Source organism: Salminus brasiliensis, unplaced genomic scaffold (assembly GCF_030463535.1).
Source record: "Salminus brasiliensis unplaced genomic scaffold, fSalBra1.hap2 scaffold_128, whole genome shotgun sequence".
NCBI lineage: Eukaryota > Metazoa > Chordata > Actinopteri > Characiformes > Bryconidae > Salminus > Salminus brasiliensis.
The window spans coordinates 1-24,000 of NW_027326660.1; the positions used below are offsets into that span (position 1 = coordinate 1).

At 43.9% G+C, this 24,000-nt stretch overlaps 1 protein-coding gene across 1 annotated transcript in view; it reads right to left on the reverse strand.

The window, feature by feature from the left end:
• Positions 1 to 5,540: 5,540 nt before the first annotated feature.
• Positions 5,541 to 24,000, reverse strand: part of LOC140548833 (T-cell immunomodulatory protein-like) — a 44,654-nt gene continuing 26,194 nt past the window's right edge. The window contains exons 5-6 of the mRNA XM_072672007.1: positions 18,283 to 18,377; positions 5,541 to 5,861 (exon numbers count right to left, since the gene is read on the reverse strand). Of these exons, the coding sequence (XP_072528108.1) occupies positions 5,631 to 5,861; positions 18,283 to 18,377 (326 nt within the window). The 3' untranslated portion in view covers positions 5,541 to 5,630. The remainder of the gene's footprint in view (positions 5,862 to 18,282; positions 18,378 to 24,000) is intronic.

Here is a 24,000-nt window from a genome sequence, read left to right on the forward strand (position 1 = left end):
TGCTTAGAATCCACTACAAATCACTCAGCATCCACAGTGAATCACTATCAGCATCCACTACAAATCGTTATCAGAATCCACTATGAATCGTTATCAGAATCCACTATGAATCACTTAGTATCCACTGTGAATCATTATCAGCATCCACTACGAATCACTCAGCATCCACTGTGAATCACTCAGCATCCACTGTGAATCACTCAGCATCCACTGTGAATTGATATCAGAATCCACTGTGAATCGTTATCAATATCAACAATGAATCACTCAGTATCCACTACGAATCACTCAGCATCCACTGTGAATCACTCAGCATCCACTGTGAATTGATATCAGAATCCACTGTGAATCGTTATCAATATCAACAATGAATCACTCAGTATCCACTATGAATCAGTTTGCGCCCTCCATGCATCACTTCGCGTCCACTGTGAATCACTCACTATCCACTGTGAACGATTCTCTAGTTTCTCTAGAACAGAGCCTTTCACACCAAACTCACTCTGAACGAATCTTAACCATTAGAATTGTGCAGAAATGTTGAACATTTGGTGGAATTGCTCTTTCACTGAACTGGTCTATGACGGAAGGGCAGACTCTCAGTCTGTGGATGAAATTCTGGGCTGTAGCAGGTTTATGTGTTGAGCGAACACGTCCAGAGATCCTGAAGGCTCTGCAGTGTAGTGTGTTACTGTCTCTGAACGCTGGCTGTGAGGATGAGGAGAACGTTCTGCAGGGGGGAGAGTGAGGAACTGGAGAGCGGGTCGACATGCGGACCCCTCAGAGTTTAAGAGGTTAATACATTTCTGATTGCATGTGTGAAGGGGTCCCACAGGGGCCACTGTAGACCATAGACAATTAGAAAACTGCAGAAAAACACTGAGGGTGTTCTACAAGGACACACACACACACACACACACACACACAGCAAACAGGCCCATGATTCAAATCTTATCTCAGTGTGAGTGTTAATGGCGGCCCTGCTGCTGTCCCTTTATTTTATTATTTCTCTTCTGCGGAGTTTGATTCAGCCTTTATCTCCACACACACTCCCCTCATCCCTCAGACTGATGACATCCTTCAGCAAACACACAGCCCACCTCCACAATCAGACCCCCCTGATCCAGCTGATTAACCAATCGATGGACATGGAAAGGGCCCGAGTGTGCTGACACACAATAACTTTCTGCTCTGGGGACGAGGGGGGTGAGGTGCCAGGTTCTCCTTACTTACTAACACAGGTTCCTTAAGGGTTCTTTAAACTGCACACACACACACACACACACACACACACACACACACAGACACACAGACACACAGACACACAGACACACAGACACACAGACACAGACTTCACATTAACTTCACATTAAAGGAGTTCCTCCTGGTAATCAAAAGAGGTTCCTCTATGGCTCCTCAATCCTCAGAATCTAGTTGGCTCCGTCTGGGAAGGTTCTTTACTTTACTTTAAGAAGGTTCTCCTTCTCATTCATAAAAGGGTTCCTTAAAACAAATAATATGGTTCTTCAGCCAAACAAAAGTAGTTATTTTTGGCTCCAGGTTCTTTAAAGAGTTCTTCTAATAAAGAAGGTGCTCCATATTCATAAATCATTCAAAAAATGGTTCCTTAAAAAACGTACATTGCACGGTTCTTTAGGCAATCAAAAGTGGTTCTATTTGGTTCCATCTAGAAAGGTTTTTAAAGAGTTCTTTTGATAAAGTTCTTTTAAGAAGGTTCTTCACATTCACACGTCTTATTCTGTTGGGCAATTATAAGTGGTTCTTCTATGGCTATGCAATCCTTAGAATCCCTAGAAGATTTTTGGTTCTTTAAACTTTTAGAAAACTTATCATTGCAAGGTTCTTAGCCAATCAAACGGCTCCCTCTAGGAAGGTTCTTTAAGAAATTATTTTGATAAGGTTCATAATCTCATTAAAAAAATGGTTCCTTAATAAAACCTTACAATGCAAGGTTCTTTAGCTAATCAAAAGTGGTTACTAGAGCGTAAAACTAGAGCGGAAACTAGAGCGTAAATGGCGGACGACCAAACTAGAGGTGTTCCACTCTGCGTGGAAGGACAGCCTTAGTCAATATAGAAAGGCACTCATTAAAGGCTCGCTCAGCGTATCTGGCCTCGCTGATCGAGAAAAACAAAAACAATCCCAGAGTTCTTTTTAATGAGATCTCTAAACTTACTAAAAGCCAGGCAGATACTCAACCCCAGATCCCAACATCTTTAACCAGTCATGTTTTTATGGACTATTTTAATAAAATAGAAAATATTAGACAACAAATCCAACCCTGCTTATTAAATCAAACATGGCCGTCACCCGATGTAGTTGCTTTAGACAAAACTTAGTTGTAGAACAAAGGCTGGAAGCCTTCTGCCCACTTCCACAGCCAGAACTAGAAAAAATTATATCCTCAGCTAATTGTACAACATGTACACTCGACCCGATTCCCTCCTAAATTGCTAAAAGAAATTCTCCCAATTATAACCAGACCTCTTTTAACAATTGTAAATTCATCCCTTAGCCTTGGGCATGTACCCCAAACCCATAAAATAGCAGTTATAAACCTTTAATCAAAAAACCAAATCTTGATCCTAGTGTATTATCTAATTATAGACCCATCTCAAACTTAACATTCGTATCTAAGATATTAGAAAAAGCTGTGGCCCAACAACTCTGCTTATACCTGAGTAAAAATGACATGTATGAGAAATTCCAGTCTGGATTTAGACCCAATCACAGCACAGAGACAGCCTAGTGAAGATTACGAATGATCTCCTTCTTGCCTCTGATCAAGGCTACGTATCTTTATTAGTCCTACTAGACTTAGTGCAGCCTTTGATACAATAGATCATTCTATATTACTAGAAAGATTAGAGAAAATGGTTGGAATCACAGGACAGCCCTATCATGGTTCCAATCATATCTAACGGGACGCTTCCAATTTGTAAAGATAAACGATTTAACTTCAAACTACGCAGAAGTAAGATATGGAGTTCCGCAAGGCTCAATTTTAGGACCACTATTATTTACATTATACATGTTACCACTGGGCTCAGTTATAAGCAGACATGGCGTTAATTTCCATTTCTATGCAGATGACACACAGCTCTATATATCAGCCAAACCTGACGATAAATTTAGACTACAGAAAATGGAGGACTGTGTAAAGGATATAAAACTCTGGATGTCACATAACTTCCTTCTCCTTAACAAGTGACAAAACCGAAGTTCTCCTTTTAGGTCCAAAAGACTCTAGAAATAAACTTCAGACTTAATGTTAGACTTGGCAGATTCTCCATCATTCCTGGTTTAGTAGCTAAAAATCTTGGCGTCACATTCGACTCAGATTTATCATTTGAGCAACATATAGCTAATATTAGTAGAACAGCCTTTATGCAGCTTAGGAACATCTCCAAACTAAGAAACTCCTTATCACTACAAGACGCAGAAAAGCTAGTACATGCTTTATTACCTCAAGGCTAGATTACTGTAATGCATTACTGTCAGGTTGTTCCAGCAGGAACCTCAATAAACTTCAGCTGGTGCAAAATGCTGCAGCCAGGGTCCTTACTAAAACTAGAAAATTTGACCATATCAGTCCAGTTCTATCAGCACTTCATTGGCTCCCAGTTAAATTCCGTATTGAATACTAAATTCTTTTATTAACATATAAAGCCCTACATGGCCTCGCTCCTGAGTACCTGCAGGATCTTATTGTATATTACGAACCATCAAGACTACTTAGATCTCAGGGTGCTGGCCTCTACGCGTTCCCAAAATTCTGAAAACCTCAGCAGGGGGAGGAGCCTTTTCTTATAAAGCCCCCCAGCTCTGGAATAACCTTCCAGATAATGTTCGGGACTCAGACACAGTCTCAATCTTTAATCTAAACTGAAAACTTATATGTTAGTTTAGCTTTTGGTAATTAATGTTTCTTAGATAAGGGCTGCAGGTCCAGGGGTTCGCGGACCCAGGGAATTGTAGTACACTGAGATGCTGGAGCTGTCGTCTCGCTGCTTACACGCGATCACTCAGGTTTGTTGACGGTGGAGCAGATTAGATGCTGGTGTTCTCAGGGTACGCCCGTGTCCGTGTTACCTTCTGGCTTCTCTCCTTTTAATTATGCTGTGATAATCAGACCTGCGGAGTCATCAGACATACCCAGATGCTGATTCTCAACATTCTCTGCACTCCATAAAATTCCTCTTAGAACTAACTTCTCTCTCTTTACCTCCCCGAGTAAATGGCCACCCAGCCCGATCTGCAGGAAGATTGCCCGCTGAGGTCCCCTCTACCTGCATCTAACCAGCTGCCACCCACCAGTCAGCCAGCGGGTCCCCCCCCCAACCCGCCACCACCCATGGCTCACCCGCCAGCCGCTGCTGCCTGTTTGGTGGCCGTGCTGAAACCTAGATGGACTCGTGCCTGTCTGACACTATTAATATCACAACTATTAACTTTCTGTTGTATCTGGTTTGGTAATTTTTATCATTAATGTTTAAAACAGTCTGGCCAGAGGAGGATGGGTCCCCTTGTGAGCCTTGGTTCCTCCCAAGGTTTCTTCCTCCAGCTCTGAGGGAGTTTTTCCTTGCCACTGTCGGCGTTGTCTTGCTCACGGGGGTCTTTGACGCTTCATGTTATTTCTTCTTTCTTCTCTGTCTCTGTTCTTTATTAAGTAATAATTATGTAAAGCTGCTTTGTGACGACAACAGTTGTAAAAAGCGCTATACAAATAAATTTGACTTGACTTGACTTATTTTTGGCTCCATATCGGAAGGTTCTTGAAGGAGTTTTTTTTAAGAAGGTTCTTCACATTCACACACCTCATTCATAAAGGTTATTCAAGGTAATCAAAAATACTTCTTCTATGGCTTCTCATTACTTAAAGTAATTTTGGCTCCTTCTGGAAAGGTTCTTTAAACTTTTAGAAGGTTCTTTATATTTGCACATCCTTTCATAAAATGGTTCCTTAAAAACTTACATTGCAAAGTTCTGTAGGTAGCCAAACAAAAGTGGATCTTTTCGGCTCAATCTAGGAAGGTTCTTTAAAGAAGGTTCTTCACATTCACATACCTCATTCTTTTATGCAATTATAAGCAGTTGTTCTATGGCTCCGCAATCCTTAGAATAATGTTTGACTCAATTCAGGTTCTTTAAACTTTAAGAAGGTTCTTCATATTCACACACCTCATTCAAAAAAATGGTTCCTTAAAAAATATATATGGCAAGGTTCTTTAGGTAATCAAAAGTACTTATTCTATGGCTCCTCATAATGGGGAAGGTTCTTTAAACTTTTAGAAGGTTCTTAACATTTGCACATCCCTTTTATAAACGGTTCCTTAAAAACTTTTATTGCAAGGTTCTTTAGGAACACAGAAGCGGTTCTCCTGTGGTTTATCACTCATCAGAATCTTTTATAAACTTTGAAAAGGTTCTTTATACTTCCACACATTGTATTTATACTAATGGTTCTTTAAAGAACCTTTCATCAAAAGTGTCTGTTTTACAGTTCTTCACTCTTTTTCACACTGTTTGGAAACTTTCTCAATAGGGTTCTCAATATGGGCTTCCAAAAAGTGGTTAACTGTAGGCAATCTGTAGGCAATCAATAGTGGTTATGTCCAGAGATACGTCCTGAAACTAGTGAGGCTCCCTCCTGTTTTGAGGTTAAGCACTGACCTGGTCTTGCTGGTGTTGCGGAGGATGGCCAGAGCGTCGGGGAAGCCGTCCAAGTTATAATCCCCAAGGTGTAAGGTGATGGGGAGCTGCAGACCTGAGGAACTGTCCGGAGGAACAAAACCCCATAGAGTCTCCTTCCTCTGAAAATCAGTCAGAACAGGAACCCACTGAAAGAGAAAGAGAGAGAGAGAGAGAGAGAGAGAGAGAGAGAGAGAGAGAGAGAGCGAGCAATACAATCAGTGCACAAGAAACACCCCATACACACATCCATCTATACTGTACCCATCTATCCCGTACCTATCCCCATCTATACTATGCCCATCCCCATCTATACTATACCCATCCCCATCTATACCATACCCATACCCATCTGTACTATACCCAACCCCATCTACACCATACTTACTATTCCCATCCCCACCTATACCATAACCATCTGTACCATACACATCTATACTATACCCATCCCCATTTATACTATACCCATACCCATCTATACCATCCCCATCCCTATACACATCTATACCATCCCCATCCCCAACTATAGCATCCCCATCCCCATCTATACCATCCCCATCCCCATCTATACCATCCCCATCCCCATCTATACTATACCCACCCCCATCTATACCATACCCATCTAAACCATATCCATCTACACTATATCCATCTATACTATACCCATACACACATACTATGTCCATACCTATCTACACCATACCTACCTATACCATAACACGATCCCCATCTATACCACATCATATATACATCTATACCTTTACCCATTCCAATCTATATGCCTACTTCCACCATACCATCTATACTATACCAATACTCACACACTCATCTATACCATACCTATACCCATACCATCTATACCATACCCAACCCTCCCATTCCAATCTATATACCCACTTATACCATACTATACCATCTATACCACACCCATTTATTCTGATCCATAGCCATACCAAACCCATCTAAACCCATCCATATCTATACTCATCCATACTAACACCCATCTATTGCATCAATGCTCATTCATACTCATGCATACACATATTTACATTTACATTTACATTTACGGCATTTAGCAGACGCTCTTATCCAGAGCGACTTACAAAGTGCTTTGCTATTTACCCAAGAAAATATACACCCATACCCACACCAATCTATACCCATCTATACTAATCCATTCTATACTTATCTATACCCATATTCATTCATACCCACACCAATCTATACCCATCTATACTAATCCCTTCTGAAGACTGTCTCCTCCCTCAATCCCCTTGAGCAAGGCACCTAACCCCCCACTGCTCCCCGGGTGTGTGTGCTCACTGCCCCTAGTGCACTAGAGTGTGAGTGTGTGTGTGTGTTCACTACCATGGATGGGATAAATACGGACTGTATATTGTACAGCGACAAATACTTACACCTCACACCTATACTCCTCCATACCCATCTATATATACACTACCTATACCTCCCCACACCCACTATAGAGTCATCTATACACATACCATCCAAAACCACGCACACCCATACACAACCAGACCACTCTACAAACTAAACACAGCGACCCGGTGCAGCCTGTGGGCCACCTTTTAATTAAAGATTAATATCTATTACTCAGGAGACGGATTCTGGTGTAGAGCTAAAAAGCCTCGGGTTGGAGTCCAACATCGATTAGAGCGCAGGACAGGGTCATTCAGCCAACTACTGCCTATTCATTACACCGCTAACAGCTAATGGCTAAGTGGACCTGCTAAAGCATCTACTGAAGATTACTGTAACCATCTGTATTAACTATTAACATTACACTGAGAGAGAGCGAGAGAGAGAGAGAGAGAGAGAGAGAGAGAGAGAGAGAGAGAGAGAGAGAGAGAGAAAGAAAGAAAGAGAGAGAGAGATCTTTTATTCTCTGTCTTTAATCAAAGTTAAAACCGGTAACACACCATAAACTGATAAGAGTGTGTGTGTGTGTGTGTGTGTGTGTGTGTGTGTGTGTGTGTGTGTGTGTTTAGTGAATAGAGGGTGTTAAAGAGATGAACCTAGAAAAGGCCTGAGCAAAAAGCTAAAAGGAACTGAGCTGTCAGGGACTGAATGCAGCATTGTACCAAACACACACACACACACACACACACACACACACACACACACACACGCGCACACACTTGCTGGGCCATTAGTGTTGGTGCGGAGGAGGCAGAAACACAGATGCTACAGGCCTCACACACTCATGAATGTTAAACAGAGAAGCAGGTGCACCTCTCTGCATGGGAGAGAGAGAGAGAGAAAGCGAGCGAGAGAGCGAGAGCGAGAGAGAGAGAAAGATTACGAAAGAAAGGATGGAAGTGGCTGTAACGCTTGCTAAAACGGCCATCTCTCCACTCTGAATGCATAAACACTCGACATCCGGCATTCTGAGAGAGGGCGTGTGTGTGTGTGTGTGTGTGTGTGTGTGTGTGTGTGTGTGTGTGTGCGCGTGTAATGGCTCTAAACGAAATGGCCTATTCATCTTTGATGACTTTTCCATCCAACACTTGCTATTGTCGCAGAGTGCAATCAAATCCTCACAGCAATGCTCCAATCCTCCAAACTCTAGTAGTAAGTAGAGACAGTTACTCCAACAGAAGCAGGATCAGTTTTTTTTTATAAGAACAAGGTGAAAGTGTCCCAATATTTTTGTCCATATAGTGTAAGTAACCTACTGTGCCAGTTTAAGGAGAGAGAGAGAGAGAGAGAGAGAGAGAGAGAGAGGAAGAGAGAGAGAGAGGAAGAGAGAGAGGAAGAGAGAGAGAGAGGGAGAGAGAGGGAGAGAGAGGGAGAGAGAGAGAGAGAGAGCGAAAAAGAGAGAGGGAGAGAGAGAGAGAGAGAGAGAGAGAGAGAGAGAGAGAGAGAGAGAGAGAGAGAGAGAGATATGAGCTTAATCAGAGACAATTCCAAATCCCCCTGGAGTTCGTCTATTCACTGCATTCCTCCTGATTCCCCAATCAACCCTAATGAGAGTGGGATGGTGTGGTGGAGGAACAGTGGGATCAGTGTAAGAAGGGTATTAATTGGGAGTTAGTTCCTTATTGCTATGGTATACAGCTCTATTTTTGTTGGAACATTGCTGTGAGGATTTGAGCTTATGTATCTTTATTTATTTATTTATTTATTTATTTATTTTTAGAAATGCAGCTCGGACAGACAGCCTTGGCTGCAAGAGGCCAGACGTCTGCGCCCCCTTTCTGTTCAGTACATGGAGGAGCTGAGTTGTAGACTGGGTATCCAGGGGGAAATTCGCTCTGCTTCTTCACTGGAAGCTCAGTGAAGACGGTCTGAGACACTGAGGCTCAGTCTGGGAGAAGAAGGGGGGTCTACTAAAGGAGTAGGCGAGTCTGGCTCCGCCCCAATCTCCAGGCTTCATTTCTGTAGAGTGGAAGGGAAGGGAACCACAGTACCCATCTCTTCTACAGTCGTTTATTAAGGCTGTGTCCCAATTGCATACTACACACCCTAATACTCAAAGGTAAATGTCATCTACATACTAACAGGAAGTGATGAAGCGATGTTGCTATGCCAACATTTTTATTATTATTATTTTTTTATCTCCACCCTATCCGTTGTGCATTGCATTATGGGATAATAGTGTCCATCAGATCCACACTCAGAAGTTTTCATGGCCAGCTAACAGGCTCGCCTGGTGAGGGCGAGTGTTCTCCTCTGTCCCCATTATCGCTGTCCCCTCCTCCTCCTCCACGGTCCTGTAAGTGGTCTCTTGTGTACCGTGGTGAGGCGTATGCCCCCCAGGAGGGTAGAAGGGTGCTGGAGGCAACGCTGGAGAGGGTGGCAGACTGAGTCACACACACACTTACAACATCCCCCATACTGATACTACACTACATGTCCAAATGTTTGTGGACACCCCTTCTAATAAGTGCATTCAGCTACTTTAAGTTGCACCCATTGCTGACACATACCCATTACTTCTCACCCTGTAGAGAAGTACTGCCAATAGAATAGGACCATCTGGAGCAGAAAAACCTGCTGAAGCAGCAGTACATTCAGTCCTACAGTGTTTCCACAACCTTTCTAGCCTGTGCAGATGTAAGCGACTTTGCTAATATTGCAGATTATATTAATAATCCAATTTATGCTGAACACTCAGGCTTACTTTAGAGTCTATGGTAACATTCCAGATTATGTAAATTCCTGCAGCCGCAGCCGAACACAGTCTGCTCCTGTCACTCAGGCTCTGCACATGTAAATTGAGTTATATCAGTGTTGACTAAAGCAAAGGCTTATTGATTTATTAGTGAGGGGAGACGGAAGAGAGTGCATGGCTGCGAGCAGCTGGCTCTGCTGCCACTGCAAAAAAACAACAGCAAAAAAATAAAAACACAGAAGACAAATGATCTGGTAGCTGTGATCGAGGACTGATGACCTCATTACAGCGACACGGCCGGGGAAACTCCGAGCCACGCGGACTGTATATATATATATATGTCCAAATGTTTGTGGACACCCCTTCTAATGAATGCATTCGGCTGCTTTAAGATGCACACATTTGCACACGCAGCTTGTCTACAGTTCCTATAGTGAAGAAGTACTGCCAAAAGAATAGGACTCTCTGCAGATGAACCTACTGGCACCATGCTGCCAGGCGTGGGCTAGAGGGGTATAAAGCCCCCCAGTATTGAGCTTTGGAGCAGTGGAAGAACTGTGTTCTCTGGAATGATGGATGGTGGAGCTCCATCCAATATTTCTGGAATGAGCTTGGGGATGAGTCCTGAACTCAATAATGCTCTTGCTGCTGAAGGCAATCAAATCCTCACAGCAATGTTTCTCCAAAATCTAGTACAAAGCCATATTTCCTGGACAGTAGAGACAGATACTCATTGTTAATACTTTACTGTCCATATAGAGTGTGTGTGTATGTGTGTGTTTCTTTAATAAATTACCCCCACAGTTTAAAATAACCCAAAGCAGCTGCCCTGCCCGGCTGCTGGACAGACTAGCTGCTGTCCAATGATAGGGAGAAAACTGGCCAGCCAGACATGTTCTGCTAAAGTGGTCATGTCCCACTGGAGGGAGAGAGAGAGAGAGAGAGAGAGAGAGACAGAGAGACAGGAGCCTCGCACGCCCAACCAGCCACAATCCTGGAACAGCGCTAAAACACACCATTACACAAGACAGGCCAAAGCCTGCAGCCAAAAGTGGGCTTTTAATGGTGACCTGAGGGAAAAGGGGGGGGGGGGGGAGGAGTGAGAGAGAGAGACTGGAAATGAACAGTTCTCATTCTAGAGTAATATAAATGAGCTCAAAGTCAACACCAGTTCAAAACCAGTCCCTATCCAACTGGACAGAGGTCAGCGCCTGACCGGATAATGGAGCAGAGCATTCAGACCGGCCATGCCAGAGCATAATTCAGAATCAGCCTGGATCTCCACACACACACTCACAAATTAGTACCTATATGTAACAACAACATGCCTACAGATAAAAAGATTGATCGTCTGTGTATCAATATCGGCTGATTTTTAGTCCAAACATGCGACTGGCAATTTTGAGAGTTGCTGCAGTTCCTCATTCAACCGCTAGATGGCCATACAGACTGCACTCATGGCTGCAGAACCCCGATAAAGTCAGTGTTGAAATTTGCTCCTATATTTGTAGACTGATGTACCTCGTGGAGGAAAGAGAGTAAAGACTTGCAACACCACTGACCAGGTAACTCATCACTCAGCCCAGTGCAGTGAGTATCACTGAGCATCGACACGCTGAGCTCCACAGGTAATTCACGGCCTCTTCAGACAGAGTGTAGAAGCTTACAGGGGCCCAGCGGATGATGTGTTACCAAGTTCGCCTGGAAAGATGAATGTAGCATCCTACCTTGCCCTCATTCAGTATCAGTATCAGCCAATTGAGCTAAAAGACGACCGGCATCGGCCCCGAATACACTGGATGGTCTATCTGTAAACATGCCCCTATACTCCAGCAAGAGGTAAAGAACAACCATCAAGGATACATCACTGTGGAGCAGCTAACCTCTATAATAAACACCTTCCGGCACCCATTACAGTCCATACCATGATGTCTCGCTAGTGGCATCCCAGTCAAGGATGGTTAGTCCCTATATTAGGTAGGCGGATTTATATAATTACATACACACATGTCTTCCCACAGCTTCTAACATGCTCATATATATAATGTGTATATACAGTATGTGTGTGTATATATATATATATATAAGCTGTGGGAAGACCTTAAATGAGTAGCTGATGCTGGAAAACCCAAAACTCCATGGTAACGACTCATCTCAAATTATCGCAGGTGTGTGATTGCAGATGTTACAGCCAAGGGTAGCACGACCAGTTTTTAGGTTTAGATGGGCAACTATTTTTTCACATCTAAGTGTCTCCAGTAAACAGAGTGATCCTTTAAAAGCTGCAGTTTGTGTTTCCTCCTGCTGTCTTTACTTTATATTACAATCAGCTGGATGATCTGCAACATTACACTGAAGAAATACGCAACTGGGAAAATGGAAAGGGGGCAAATACCTTTTTTTTTACATCACTGTACACACACAGGAGGACGGAGCAAGGCAAATCCATCAATCAATCAATCAATAAATAAATAAATAAATTAATTAATTAATAATAAATGAGTGAGGTCAAGTAGCTACAGGACGAGGGGAAGCTCAGAGCGATGCACCGAGGAAGTCATTACTGTTGCCATAATTCTTTGAAACTGAACACACACACACACACACACACACACACACACACACACCTCCACCTAATCAAACGCAGACGCAGATGGAGACGGAAGCTAATCAGTGTCATCCAGGATAATGAGACACTCTGTAATTAACCAACTACCAAAGAAACTCCACAAATTACTCACTTGCTCCTAATTATGAAGTGTTTATCAGGGAGGGGAGAGAGGAGGCAGCGGCCCAGACAGACCTGTAAACACTCAGAACCCTCTCTATAACACGCCAGGGGTGTCTAGACATCAGCGGGACACACGCAGACGAGCGAAGAGCAGCTCCACATGCAGTTCTACTTCATACGAAGGGGAGGGCGAGGCTCACACCACGACCGGACAGGGTTGTATTGTGTAGAAGTTGCCCCCCATTGCTGACACAGATGTGCAAATGCACACACACAACGTGTCTAGTCCCTGTAGAGAAGAAATACTGCCAATAGAATAGGACTCTCTGGAGCAGATAAACATCATGACCCTATTGGCACCATACTGCCTAATGCCAGGCGTGGGCTAGTAGAGGGGTATAAAGCCCCTTTGTTCCCTGGAATGATGGTGGTGGTTCTCTATCCAGTACTTTTGGGATTAGTTAAGGCCAAACAAAAGCAGGATAAGCTTTAATTCTATTCAAATAAACACCCCAGATTTCAGTAGTAATCAAAAGGGTGTCCACAAACATTTGGACACAGTGTAGTTTGGTGTGTTTAGGTGGGAAAGTTGGTCTTCTTCAAATTGTGTCGAATTAACAGTGTTTGTATCGATTTACCAGACTGTTTAGGGACTGTTACAGCGCCCCCCGCAGTCTGGGAGAGTAGGCCTAGAACGTTTACAGCAAGTGAAGGCTGTTAGGCCTTACAGTAGTCACAGCTCCATTACAGACATGGTTCTTTATGGAACCAAATGTGGGGTTTTAATAGCTTCTATAGAATCAAGAATCCTTTGATGTAGCTTTTAAGGGAAAGGGGGAGAGAGAGGGATAGAGAGAGAGAGAGAGAGAACTTTAATAGAGAAGGCCATAGAGGCATTATTTTCTTACTAGTGGTAGTAATGCGCTGTGTTTGATGGGGGGAAGCAAATGTAGCAGAATACACACACACACACACACACACACACACACACACACACACATACACACATATACACACACTCTTCCCTCTGTCTGAGGAGCTGAGTAAATCGACCTCGCTGATGCTCCATGGCTTTGTTTACTAAAGCGTTGAAACGGTGCGTTAGTGGTGCCCCCCCCCTCCCCTTCTGCCCCCATCTCCAGCGTACGGGGAACGCTTCATTAAGCCAAAAAATTAAAATCTGGGCTCTCCGGAGTGCAGCGGGAGAGGACGGCACTGCGGATGGAGGGTGAAGTGCGATGGCGGCTCGGCTAATGAAGTGTCAGTTTTATGAGGCACGGGAAGAAAACGTTAGCACCGTTTTCACATTAAGAAGAGCAGCTCAGCTATTCCAGCCCAGCGCCACGCAGGAACCCATCAGGAACCCATCAGGAACCCATCAGGAGCCCATCAGGAGCCCATCAGGGGCCCATCGGATCTCCAGTACTGCCTCCGGAAAAGAGCGGAGAGGTAACCAGTCCGATGAGCCGATCAGGGAAAATAGCAGACAGAGTGTTTAGTGTTACTTAGAGGTGTGGGTTAACTGGTAATGTTGATATTTGAGTTTTTATATGATTAAATATTACTAATAATCAATAGAGAACTGTGACTGCTAGAGCTCGGCCTTCAGTTCTGACCACAAATATTAACCAACTGGGTCAGAAATGGAGGAAACCTCAGTGTAAGGCTAGAACCAGTTTAAGGTGTCTGATTCACTCACAGCTTGACCAGAAATTTTACAGTGACTCCTTCAGTAAAGTCTGAGTCTTGGCTCAGAGCGGTGGTACTGCTTTCCTGATCATTTCTAATAACTGGAGATGGAAAAAAAATCGATCTGAATTTCAGCCCAAATATGCAATTGGCAAATATTTACCTTGGCCATTTCTAAAGATTTGTGAGTTATGGGTTAGAGCAGCTCTGTGTGATAGAGTGAGTCTGTAATTAGCTTCGTCCTCTCTGAGTTGGGTGGAAGCTTAGACATCGCTGGCTTGACCGCTTGACTGCTGAGTTTCGTCTGTTGCGTTCAATCAACACTATGACATTTGTGAAACGATTCAGAATCATCCACATTTGCCCCACTTGGTTGATTCCTTATGATTCCCTAATGATTCATTATACATTAGACCTTACATTCTCAGCTAGTATAGAGCTAGTATAGCTGTATATGTAATTAATTCTAAGTTTCTAAAATAAGTTTAATACACAAACATTTGCATCAAACAGAATAATTAACTAAAATTAAAGATTTTTGAATTCTAAGAAATCTCCCAGGTTTTCCCGCTGCTCATGAACCACAAACTGGGTAAACTGGTGTGCCTGGTCCAGAAGGCTAAGCTTATTAAAAGGCCCATTTCACAGATATGGGAAATTTCACTCCCCAGTCCAAACTGTCCACACATGGAAACTAAGCCAAGAAAAGCACATAAAACAAGTACAGTACAGGATACGCATTCAGTTCAGCTCAATAAAAGCCCTTTAGGTGTGTATACATGTCTACTATGATCACTGCGGCCGAGGAAATAAACAAACATACAAACAGCTTCCCCACCAGCCTTCCTACAAGCTTCTCCTCACCAAATTCTTCACCAGCTTCCTTACAAGCTTCTCCATCAGCCGTCCTACAAGCTTCTCCCAACAAGCTTCTTCACCAGCTTTCTTACTAGCTTCCCCACCAGCCTTCCCACCAGCTTCTTCACCAGCCTCCCCACTAGCTTCCCCACCAGCCTTCCCACCAGCTTCTTTCTCAGCCTCGTCACCAGCTTCCTCACCAGCTTCCTCACCAGCTTCTTCACCAGCCTCCCCACTAGCTTCCTCACCAGCTTCTCCCTCAGCCTCCCCACAGCTTCCCCACCAGCTTCTCCCTCAGCCTCCCCACAGCTTCCCCACCAGCTTCTCCCTCAGCCTCCCCACAGCTTCCCCACAGCTTCCCCACCAGCTTCCCCACCAGCTTCCCCACCAGCTTCTCCCTCAGCCTCCCCACAGCCTCCCCACAGCCTCCCCACCAGCTTCTCCCTCAGCCTCCCCACAGCTTCCCCACCAGCTTCTCCCTCAGCCTCCCCACAGCTTCCCCACCAGCTTCTCCACCAGCTTCCCCACCAGCTTCCCCACAGCTTCCCCACCAGCTTCTCCCTCAGCCTCCCCACAGCTTCCCCACCAGCTTCTCCACCAGCTTCTCCACCAGCTTCCCCACCAGCTTCTCCACCAGCTTCTCCACCAGCTTCCCCACCAGCCAGGATCTGTATAGCGTCTGACTTTTCTGCTTTAATCACAGCTACAGAACTGAGAGCTGAGCGACACACAGCGCAGCGGATGTTCCAGACTACGTATAAAATAAGAACCACCAGTCTGACCTGCCCCTCGCTGAGAGAAGGAGACAGTAATGTGATCATCACAGTCTGAAACGTCCCAAGATTCAATTACTGTGAGGCAGATTTCATGGACATGGATTAGGTCTAGTCCAGGACTCAGAGACAACATCAGTATTCACAATTAATATCCAAATTAGAAGAAGAGGAAAAGAAGAAGAGAAGAAAAAGGAGAATTAAAGAAGAGGAACGAAGAGAGGAGAAGGCCAGAGAAGATAGATGGGTGAGAGAGAAGAGAAGAGAAACCAGAGTAGGAGAAAAGATGTGAGGGAAAGAGTCGAGAAGAGAGGAGAAAATAGGAGAGGAGATGATAGGAGAAAAGAAGAGAAAAAAGAAGAAGAGAAACAAGGGGAGGAGAAGAGAAGAGATGAGAAGAGAAACAATGTGAGGAGAGGAGAGAGAAGAGAGGAGAAGAGAGGAGAGAAGGTGGGGGAAGAGAAGAAAAGAGAAACAATAGTAGTAGAACAGAAGAGAGGAGAAGAGAATAAAAGGAGAAGAGAAAATAAGAGGAGAGGATAGGAGAAACGAAGAGAAAAGAGAAGAAGAGAAACAAGGCGAGGAGAAGAGATGAGAAACCAGGTGAGGAGTAGACAGGAGAAGAGAAGATCAGCAGGTGATCAGCCTAGTTGATGTAAATATATGCCTGTCGTTTTTTCCGGTACACTCTGGCGACGCTCAGCGGGACGCTAACGGAAGCTCCTATAATAATAAAGTTAGTGGAGAAGGTGTGTGTGTTTCTAATCAGCCCAATGAGTGAAGCTGCATGTTTACATAGTCAATAACGAGCAGATTAGCAGGATGGGAAACAGAATGATCTCAGACACCACTGATGAGAGAGAGAGAGAGCGAGAGAGAGAGAGCGAGAGAGAGAGAGAGAGCGAGTGTGTTTGTCTGTGACACATTCTCACACATTTCGTACCTGCTGCACCTCAAGAGCAGATGGTTCAGCCAGACTCTCTCTCACACTCTCTCTCACACACACACACACACACACACACACACACACACACACACACACACATTAGATAGATTAAGACGTCTCTGGGGAACGGCACAAATGGAGATGGCAACTAATTATGCAGCGGTGCGCCGCAGTGATGACGACGCCACGGCGAGCGCTCACCCTCTCTCTCATCCTACAGACACTGTTCCTCCTTCACCGTCTGCTGTTTCTCCTCTTCTCCTCTCACCTCGTCTTCCCTCTTCTCCTGTTTCTCATCTGATCTCCTTACTTCTCATCACTTCTCTCATATTCTCCTCTCCTATCGCCTTATGTCCTCTCTACTCCTTTTCTTTTCTCTCCTCTTTCATCATCTCCTCTCTTCTCCTCCCCCTTTTTCTCTCCTTGTCTCCTGCACTTGTTTCTCATCTGATCTCCTTACTTCTCATCACTTCTCTCTTATTCTCCTCTCCTATCCCCTTACTTATCTGCTCCTTTTCTTTTCTCTCCTCTTTCATCATCTCCTCTCTTCTCCCCTCATTTCTCGTCATGAGGAACTCTCTATATCTGTATATGCCTCTTTTGGTAACCAGCACCTCTGTTAGTGAATTATTACAGTATTACAGCATATTTTATAATGAGGTCTTATAAAGGAACAGGCCTTATTGTTGTTATATGTGTCAGACACAGGAACAGTTTTTACCCTCAGGCCATCACCATCCTCAACAGCTGATCTCTATGATCAGCTACAGGCCACAGATCTTACTGATGAACTCTTATTATCACTCTTATCCTACAGTTACTGCATTACTGCACCATCACTCATCTCACACATGTCTACACTGCTGTATTTACACAATATTTAATCTGTATAGAGCTGCATACTGCTGTTCTGTGAATAACACTGTAAAGCACACTGAATAGAAATGTCCTGGTATAGTCTGTGTATAGTGTGTATACTACTGTTCTCTGTGTATTGTGTATTGTCTGTAAATTATATGTAGAGTAGCTGTATATTGTTAATACTAGAGAGACGCCAACAGAAAGAAACTAATTCCTTGTGTGTGTGAACATACCTGGATTCTGATTATAGATAGCTAATATAGCTAAACGATGTATACTGCACTGATAACTGCCAGTGTTTTAATTACTGTCCGTTTTCATTGTTGAGGGTAAATCCACTGTAACCGCATTTATTAGAGAAATACAATACTATCAAAGCCGCAGCAGCACACACTCGTAAATGCCGGTGTCTCCTACATAAAAGGGTCTTTGGACTCAGTTTGACAGTGGAAATAATAGGTTTGACCCAGACCAGAGTTTAAAAGGGTCTCTGGTCTCTCGCTTTTCTCCTCTGAGAACTTGATGTGAAGGGATGTGGTAGCTGTGTGTGATGGAGTGATAATGGAGGGTCGTGTACCTCGGCGTGGTTTGGTTTTGCCAGGTAAATGGCGCTTCTTACACACTTCTCGTCCATACACACGGGCAGCAGGTGGTCCTGGGAGCCGTCCCCATCTGAAAGCAAAAAATAAATAAATTAAAAAATGTACTTAACAACTATAGTAACTTCATTACATAAACTGAATGGACAAAAGTATTGGGACACCTGCTCATTCATTGTTTCTTCTGAAATCAAGGGTATTAAAAGGGTAGAACCTGCTTCTGTTGGAGTAACTGTCTCTACTGTCCAGAGAAGAAGACTTAGAGCAAGAGTTAGTTAGGGAGTGACTGAGGTTGTTCATGATCATCGCTCCACCTCGTTCATCCCCAACTCATCCCAAAAGTACTGGATGGAGCTCCACCACCATCATTCTAGAGAACACAGTTCCTCCACTGCTCCACAGCTCCTCAATGCTGGGGGGCTTTATACCCCTCTACTAGCCCATGTCTGGAATTAGGCAGCATGGTCCCAATAGGCTCCATCTGCCGCAGAGAGTCCTAATCTATTGGCAGCACTTCTTCTCTACAGGGACTAGACAAGCTGTGTAAGTAAAAGCCGCTGATCAGGTCAGTAAATGTTTATCTAATATTAGAATAAACACTAAAAATAATAACACTCCTATAGAAAGTGGTGGAGGTTCTCCATCACTGTGTTCATCATTAGAACATCTCCAAAGTTCTCCTCTCTCATGGAGTCTAGTATTATTTAGAGTTCTCCTCAGATCAACACCTGGTTTGGTGGTAAATCAGGGCTTAATGATGGTAAATCAGGTGAGCTGCTGCTGCTGCTGCTGCTGATGGAGTTGAACACATCCTCCACGCTGTGCTGGCTGGACTGGGGGGCGTCCAGCAGAACCCTGGAGGAAACGAGCTCTGTTCTTCAGACTAGCTCACCAACAAGATCTCACTACTTTCTTTCTTCAGAATGAGAAGCTCTTGTTTCTCCTTTTTACTGGATTTATCTTCACCTTCATCTGTTCTGATAAGATCTGGAGCTTCTACAGTAAACCTCTCTCACTGCTGAGAGACTGGGGGTTAGAGGAATGGGATTAGGGGCCTAAAGCTGGTGCACGGGGCTGAAGTTATATACAAATGCACAGGTTTCACTGCGAGGGCGAGCAGCACTTTCTGAGGTATAAGGAAAACTTCTGAACAGTTTTGGTTGTGATAAGAACAAGTTTATAATATCTTTGATCACAATCAGAGAGCTTTTGTTATGTGTGTGTTCTCACAGCGGCTATAAGTCTGAACTGAGCAGAGTTTGATATTAAAAGTAACAATCAGATCGTATCCCCGTCGCTCGGCTTGATTTCCAGCCAGCATAATGGCATAATTAACGCAGAGGAGGGCCTGCTATTCTGCAGCGCTGTCAGGCTTTATCTTTCAATCTTCTCTCTCTCCGCTGTTTACTGCCGACAGACGCTCGTCCCCATACAGCCCGAGCTTTACAGACGAGGCTCTGAGCACACAGAGCGGAGAGAACGTGGGAAGAGAAGAAAGAAACAATGAACCAGCACAGACAGACGACCCCTGACCCCCACACACAGTCACACCACTGACCCCAACACACTCCACACACAGTCACACCACTGACCCCGAACACACTCCACACACTGTTACACCACTGACCCCTAACACACTCCACACACTGTTACACCACTGACCCCAACACACTCCACACACTGTTACACCACTGACCCCTAACACACTCCACACACTGTTACACCACTGACCCCGAACACACTCCACACACTGTTACACCACTGACCCCTAACACCCTCCACACACTGTTACACCACTGACCCCTAACACCCTCCACACACTGTTACACCACTGACCCCTAACACCCTCCACACACTGTTACACCACTGACCCCTAACACCCTCCACACACCGTTACACCACTGACCCCTAACACCCTCCACACACTGTTACACCACTGACCCCGAACACACTCCACACACTGTTACACCACTGACCCCTAACACACAGTTACACCACTGACCCCTAACACACAGTTACACCACTGACCCCTAACACACAGTTACACCACTGACCCCAACACACACTCCACACGTTACACCACTGACCCCTAACACACTCCACACACTGTTACACCACTGACTCCGAACACACTCCACACACTGTTACACCACTGACCCCGAACACACTCCACACACTGTTACACCACTGACCCCGAACACACTCCACACACTGTTACACCACTGACCCCTAACACCCTCCACACACTGTTACACCACTGACCCCCAACACCCTCCACACACTGTTACACCACTGACCCCTAACACTGTTACACCACTGACCCCGAACACTGTTACACCACTGACCCCGAACACTGTTACACCACTGACCCCGAACACACTCCACACCTATACATCACTGACACAGAGAGAGAGCGAGAGAGAGAGAGAGAGCGAGAGAGAGAGAGAGGGAGGGAGGCCCAATAACCATGCAAATCAGTTAGAGCCTGCAGAGACACAGACACACACACTGCTGAAGCAGAGAGTAAGGGTTGTGTGTGTGTGTGTGTGTGTGTGTGTGTGTGTGTGTGTGTGTGTGTGTGTGTGTGTGTCGAGCTGGGGAACCACATTAAGCGGCTCATCGGAGTGTAAACTCTCAGAGCCACTCAAGTCTGGGACCGTGGTCCTGCTGACAACCCGGAAAACTTCTGCTACACTAAACCTTAAAGGGGCGAGAGCACGGAAAACCGCCTCTACTCTCATCCATTAACGCGAAGATTCAAACTCCACCTTAACGTAGGAACTGCAGCCCGTACTGAACTCCCCGCGGCCGTGATGTCACAACAATTTACATACACATTTACACATGACCACCCATTCAGCCCCAGCAGACCACACTGCTCTTTCAACACGATGTGCCTCAACTCGTCAAGGGGTCAGCCAATCAGAACACAGCTCGTTTGCATAGATATAGCGGGACTGTAGCGTAAAGCTGCAGTGCCACTAAATAAACAGCGAAGTCACGACTGTATACGACTGGTCCTGCTCATTATAGTTATTATAGACTGTCCCGTTGAGAGGTCAGCACGGCCAGTTCAGGAGTCCAATCAAACCTACCTGAATCACAGTGAAATCTGGGATCTGATGTACCGAATCACTTCCTAAATCAAACCAACACTGGTCGACCACCCCCTGCTGGAATCCAGGAAGCATTTGGAATTAATATATCACCAGCTAATGAATCTTTTTCTAACTAATTAAATCAGAATCAGAAATACTTTATTGATCCCTGGAGGAAAATTGCAGTTGCTACAGTTGCAACCGTTTGTGTAAGAATGTAAGAATAAACACTGATTTTAAATAAAGTCAATAAAGTATTTCTGATTATGAAGTCAAATTGTGGTAAAATGAGACTTTTTGATGCACTGAATCATTTCCTAACAAACTGAATCAGACTGAATCAAGGTGAAATTTGAGATTTAATGTAGCACTGAACCAAGACTCAAATTGTGCTGAAATTGAAAATGTCATCATGCAAGAAATCCTGTCCTAAATCATATTGAAACATTTTATGATGCACAAAAAACTGAATGAAAACGAAATCTAAAATCCCATGGTGCACTGAATCATTTCCTAAATGATCGAATCACCATTAAATCAGATATGTAATGATGCCATGATGCAGAGAATCATAATACATCACTATATATATATACACACACACACACACACACACACATTATCTAATAATATATCACTAAAATATCATAATACACTGAATCAGTTTCGAAATCGTATTGTAACATTTCACAAAGAATCAAAATGTGCTGAAAAGGTAAAGCTTTGTGATGCACTGAATCATTTGCTAAAGGATCGAATCACCATTAAACCTGATATTTAATGGTGCACTGAATCATTTACTGATGAATCTAATTATGCTGAAATGTAAAGTTTCATGATGCAATGAATCGCTTCCTAAATAATAAAATTGTGCTGAAATCTAAAATTCCTTGGAACCGAATCATTTTCTAAAGAACAAATCAAAAAGAATCATTTTGAAATCCTAAAGAACAGAAAAAATAATACAGGAATCTAAAATATCATAATACACTGAATCATTTCCTAAAGAATCAAACTACGAAATCTTAAGTTGCATGATGCACTGAATTGAATAGTGCTGAACTCTAATGTGTCAAGATACACTGAATCATTTCCTATGGAATCAAATCACCATAAATTTAGATATTTTAAGGATGCACTGAATCATGCCCTAAGGAACAAATCTTAGTGAATCATTTTAAAGTCAGATTCAGATTTCATGAGGCGTTAAGTCACTTCTTAAAATATTTGAATCAAACTGAATCGATGTGAAAACCAGGTAAAACGATTCCCTGAATCACTGAATCTTTTCCCTTACAGATCTTGAGACACTTGCACCTCTGTTGTTTCCTGTGTGAGTGTGTTTAGGCAGCTTCAGTAGCTAATGAAGTTGCGGATATTCCCGGGGGTGTGCCGCCTCAAAACAGGAGAGGATTAGCAGATCATCTAAACGCGCCGAGCGTTTCCGAAGCTTCCTGGAATTCTGTGACTCTATTAGCTGAAGTCTCGCTTCTGCCGTTAGTTTACGCCACCAAATCAGCCTCCAAAAGCCTAAAGCATGCACTAATGAATGCACACGTGCACAAACACACACACACACACACACACACACACACACACACACACACACACACACACACAGACACTATGCATGTGACTCATAATGACTACAACTCAAATGCCACATCCCATTATGCACAACGCTCACGGCTCGGGGGGGAAAGCAGCGAAGGAAAAAAGGGAGAAAGCCAGAGAAGAAGAAAAACAGCAGCAGCATCTCCTCCATCTCCACCATCCTCCACCTTCCTGACAGCCAAAATGCGTCTCCATGTTGAGCATGTTCAATTAATGAATAATGCATTTGGCTGTCACTTATAAGAAAGAAAAAAAAGAAAAGAGCAATTACGGCTATGATCAGGCAGATGGACTGTTTTGTCTGGCATATGTTGTGCATTCATTATGAGTGTGACAGCGGTGCCACGCGCAGAACATCCCGGATAAAACAGGCCGGGTTCTGCCAAACGCAGAAAGAGCTCCTAACTGTAAATAAGCTTTTAAAAAAAATGGAGGTAGTAATTAGTCACTCTGTGATTCATCTGGCCAAATTTCACTAAATGAGGCCCAAACAGTGACTCTGTGAGGAGGATTAAGCCGGTGTGCTCATCTTCAGCTAACGTTCAGGGACGGGCTTCACTGCTTTTCACAGCCTCACAGGTTTAGATGCAAAAATAATAATAAATAAAATAAAATAAAGTTAAAAAAAATGATCAATTTACATTATTTTATGTCCTTTTTCTGCTGCTTGTTTATTTACGCGTATTTTGACAAAAGTATTGGGACACCCACTCATTTATGGTTTCTTCCGAAATCCAAAAATCTATTGAAAGAGTTTCTCCTGCTTTTGTTGGAGTAACTGTCTCTACTGTGCAGAGAAGAAGCAAGGCTTTCTACTGAACGTGAGGATTTGATTGCATTCGGTGACAAAAGCAGGGTTAGTGAGGCCAGGATGAATACCACCCCCCCCCACCGCACCTCATCATCCCAAACTCATCCCAAAAGTACTGGATGGAGCTCCACCACCATCGTTCCAGAGAACACAGTTCCACTTCCACTGCTCCA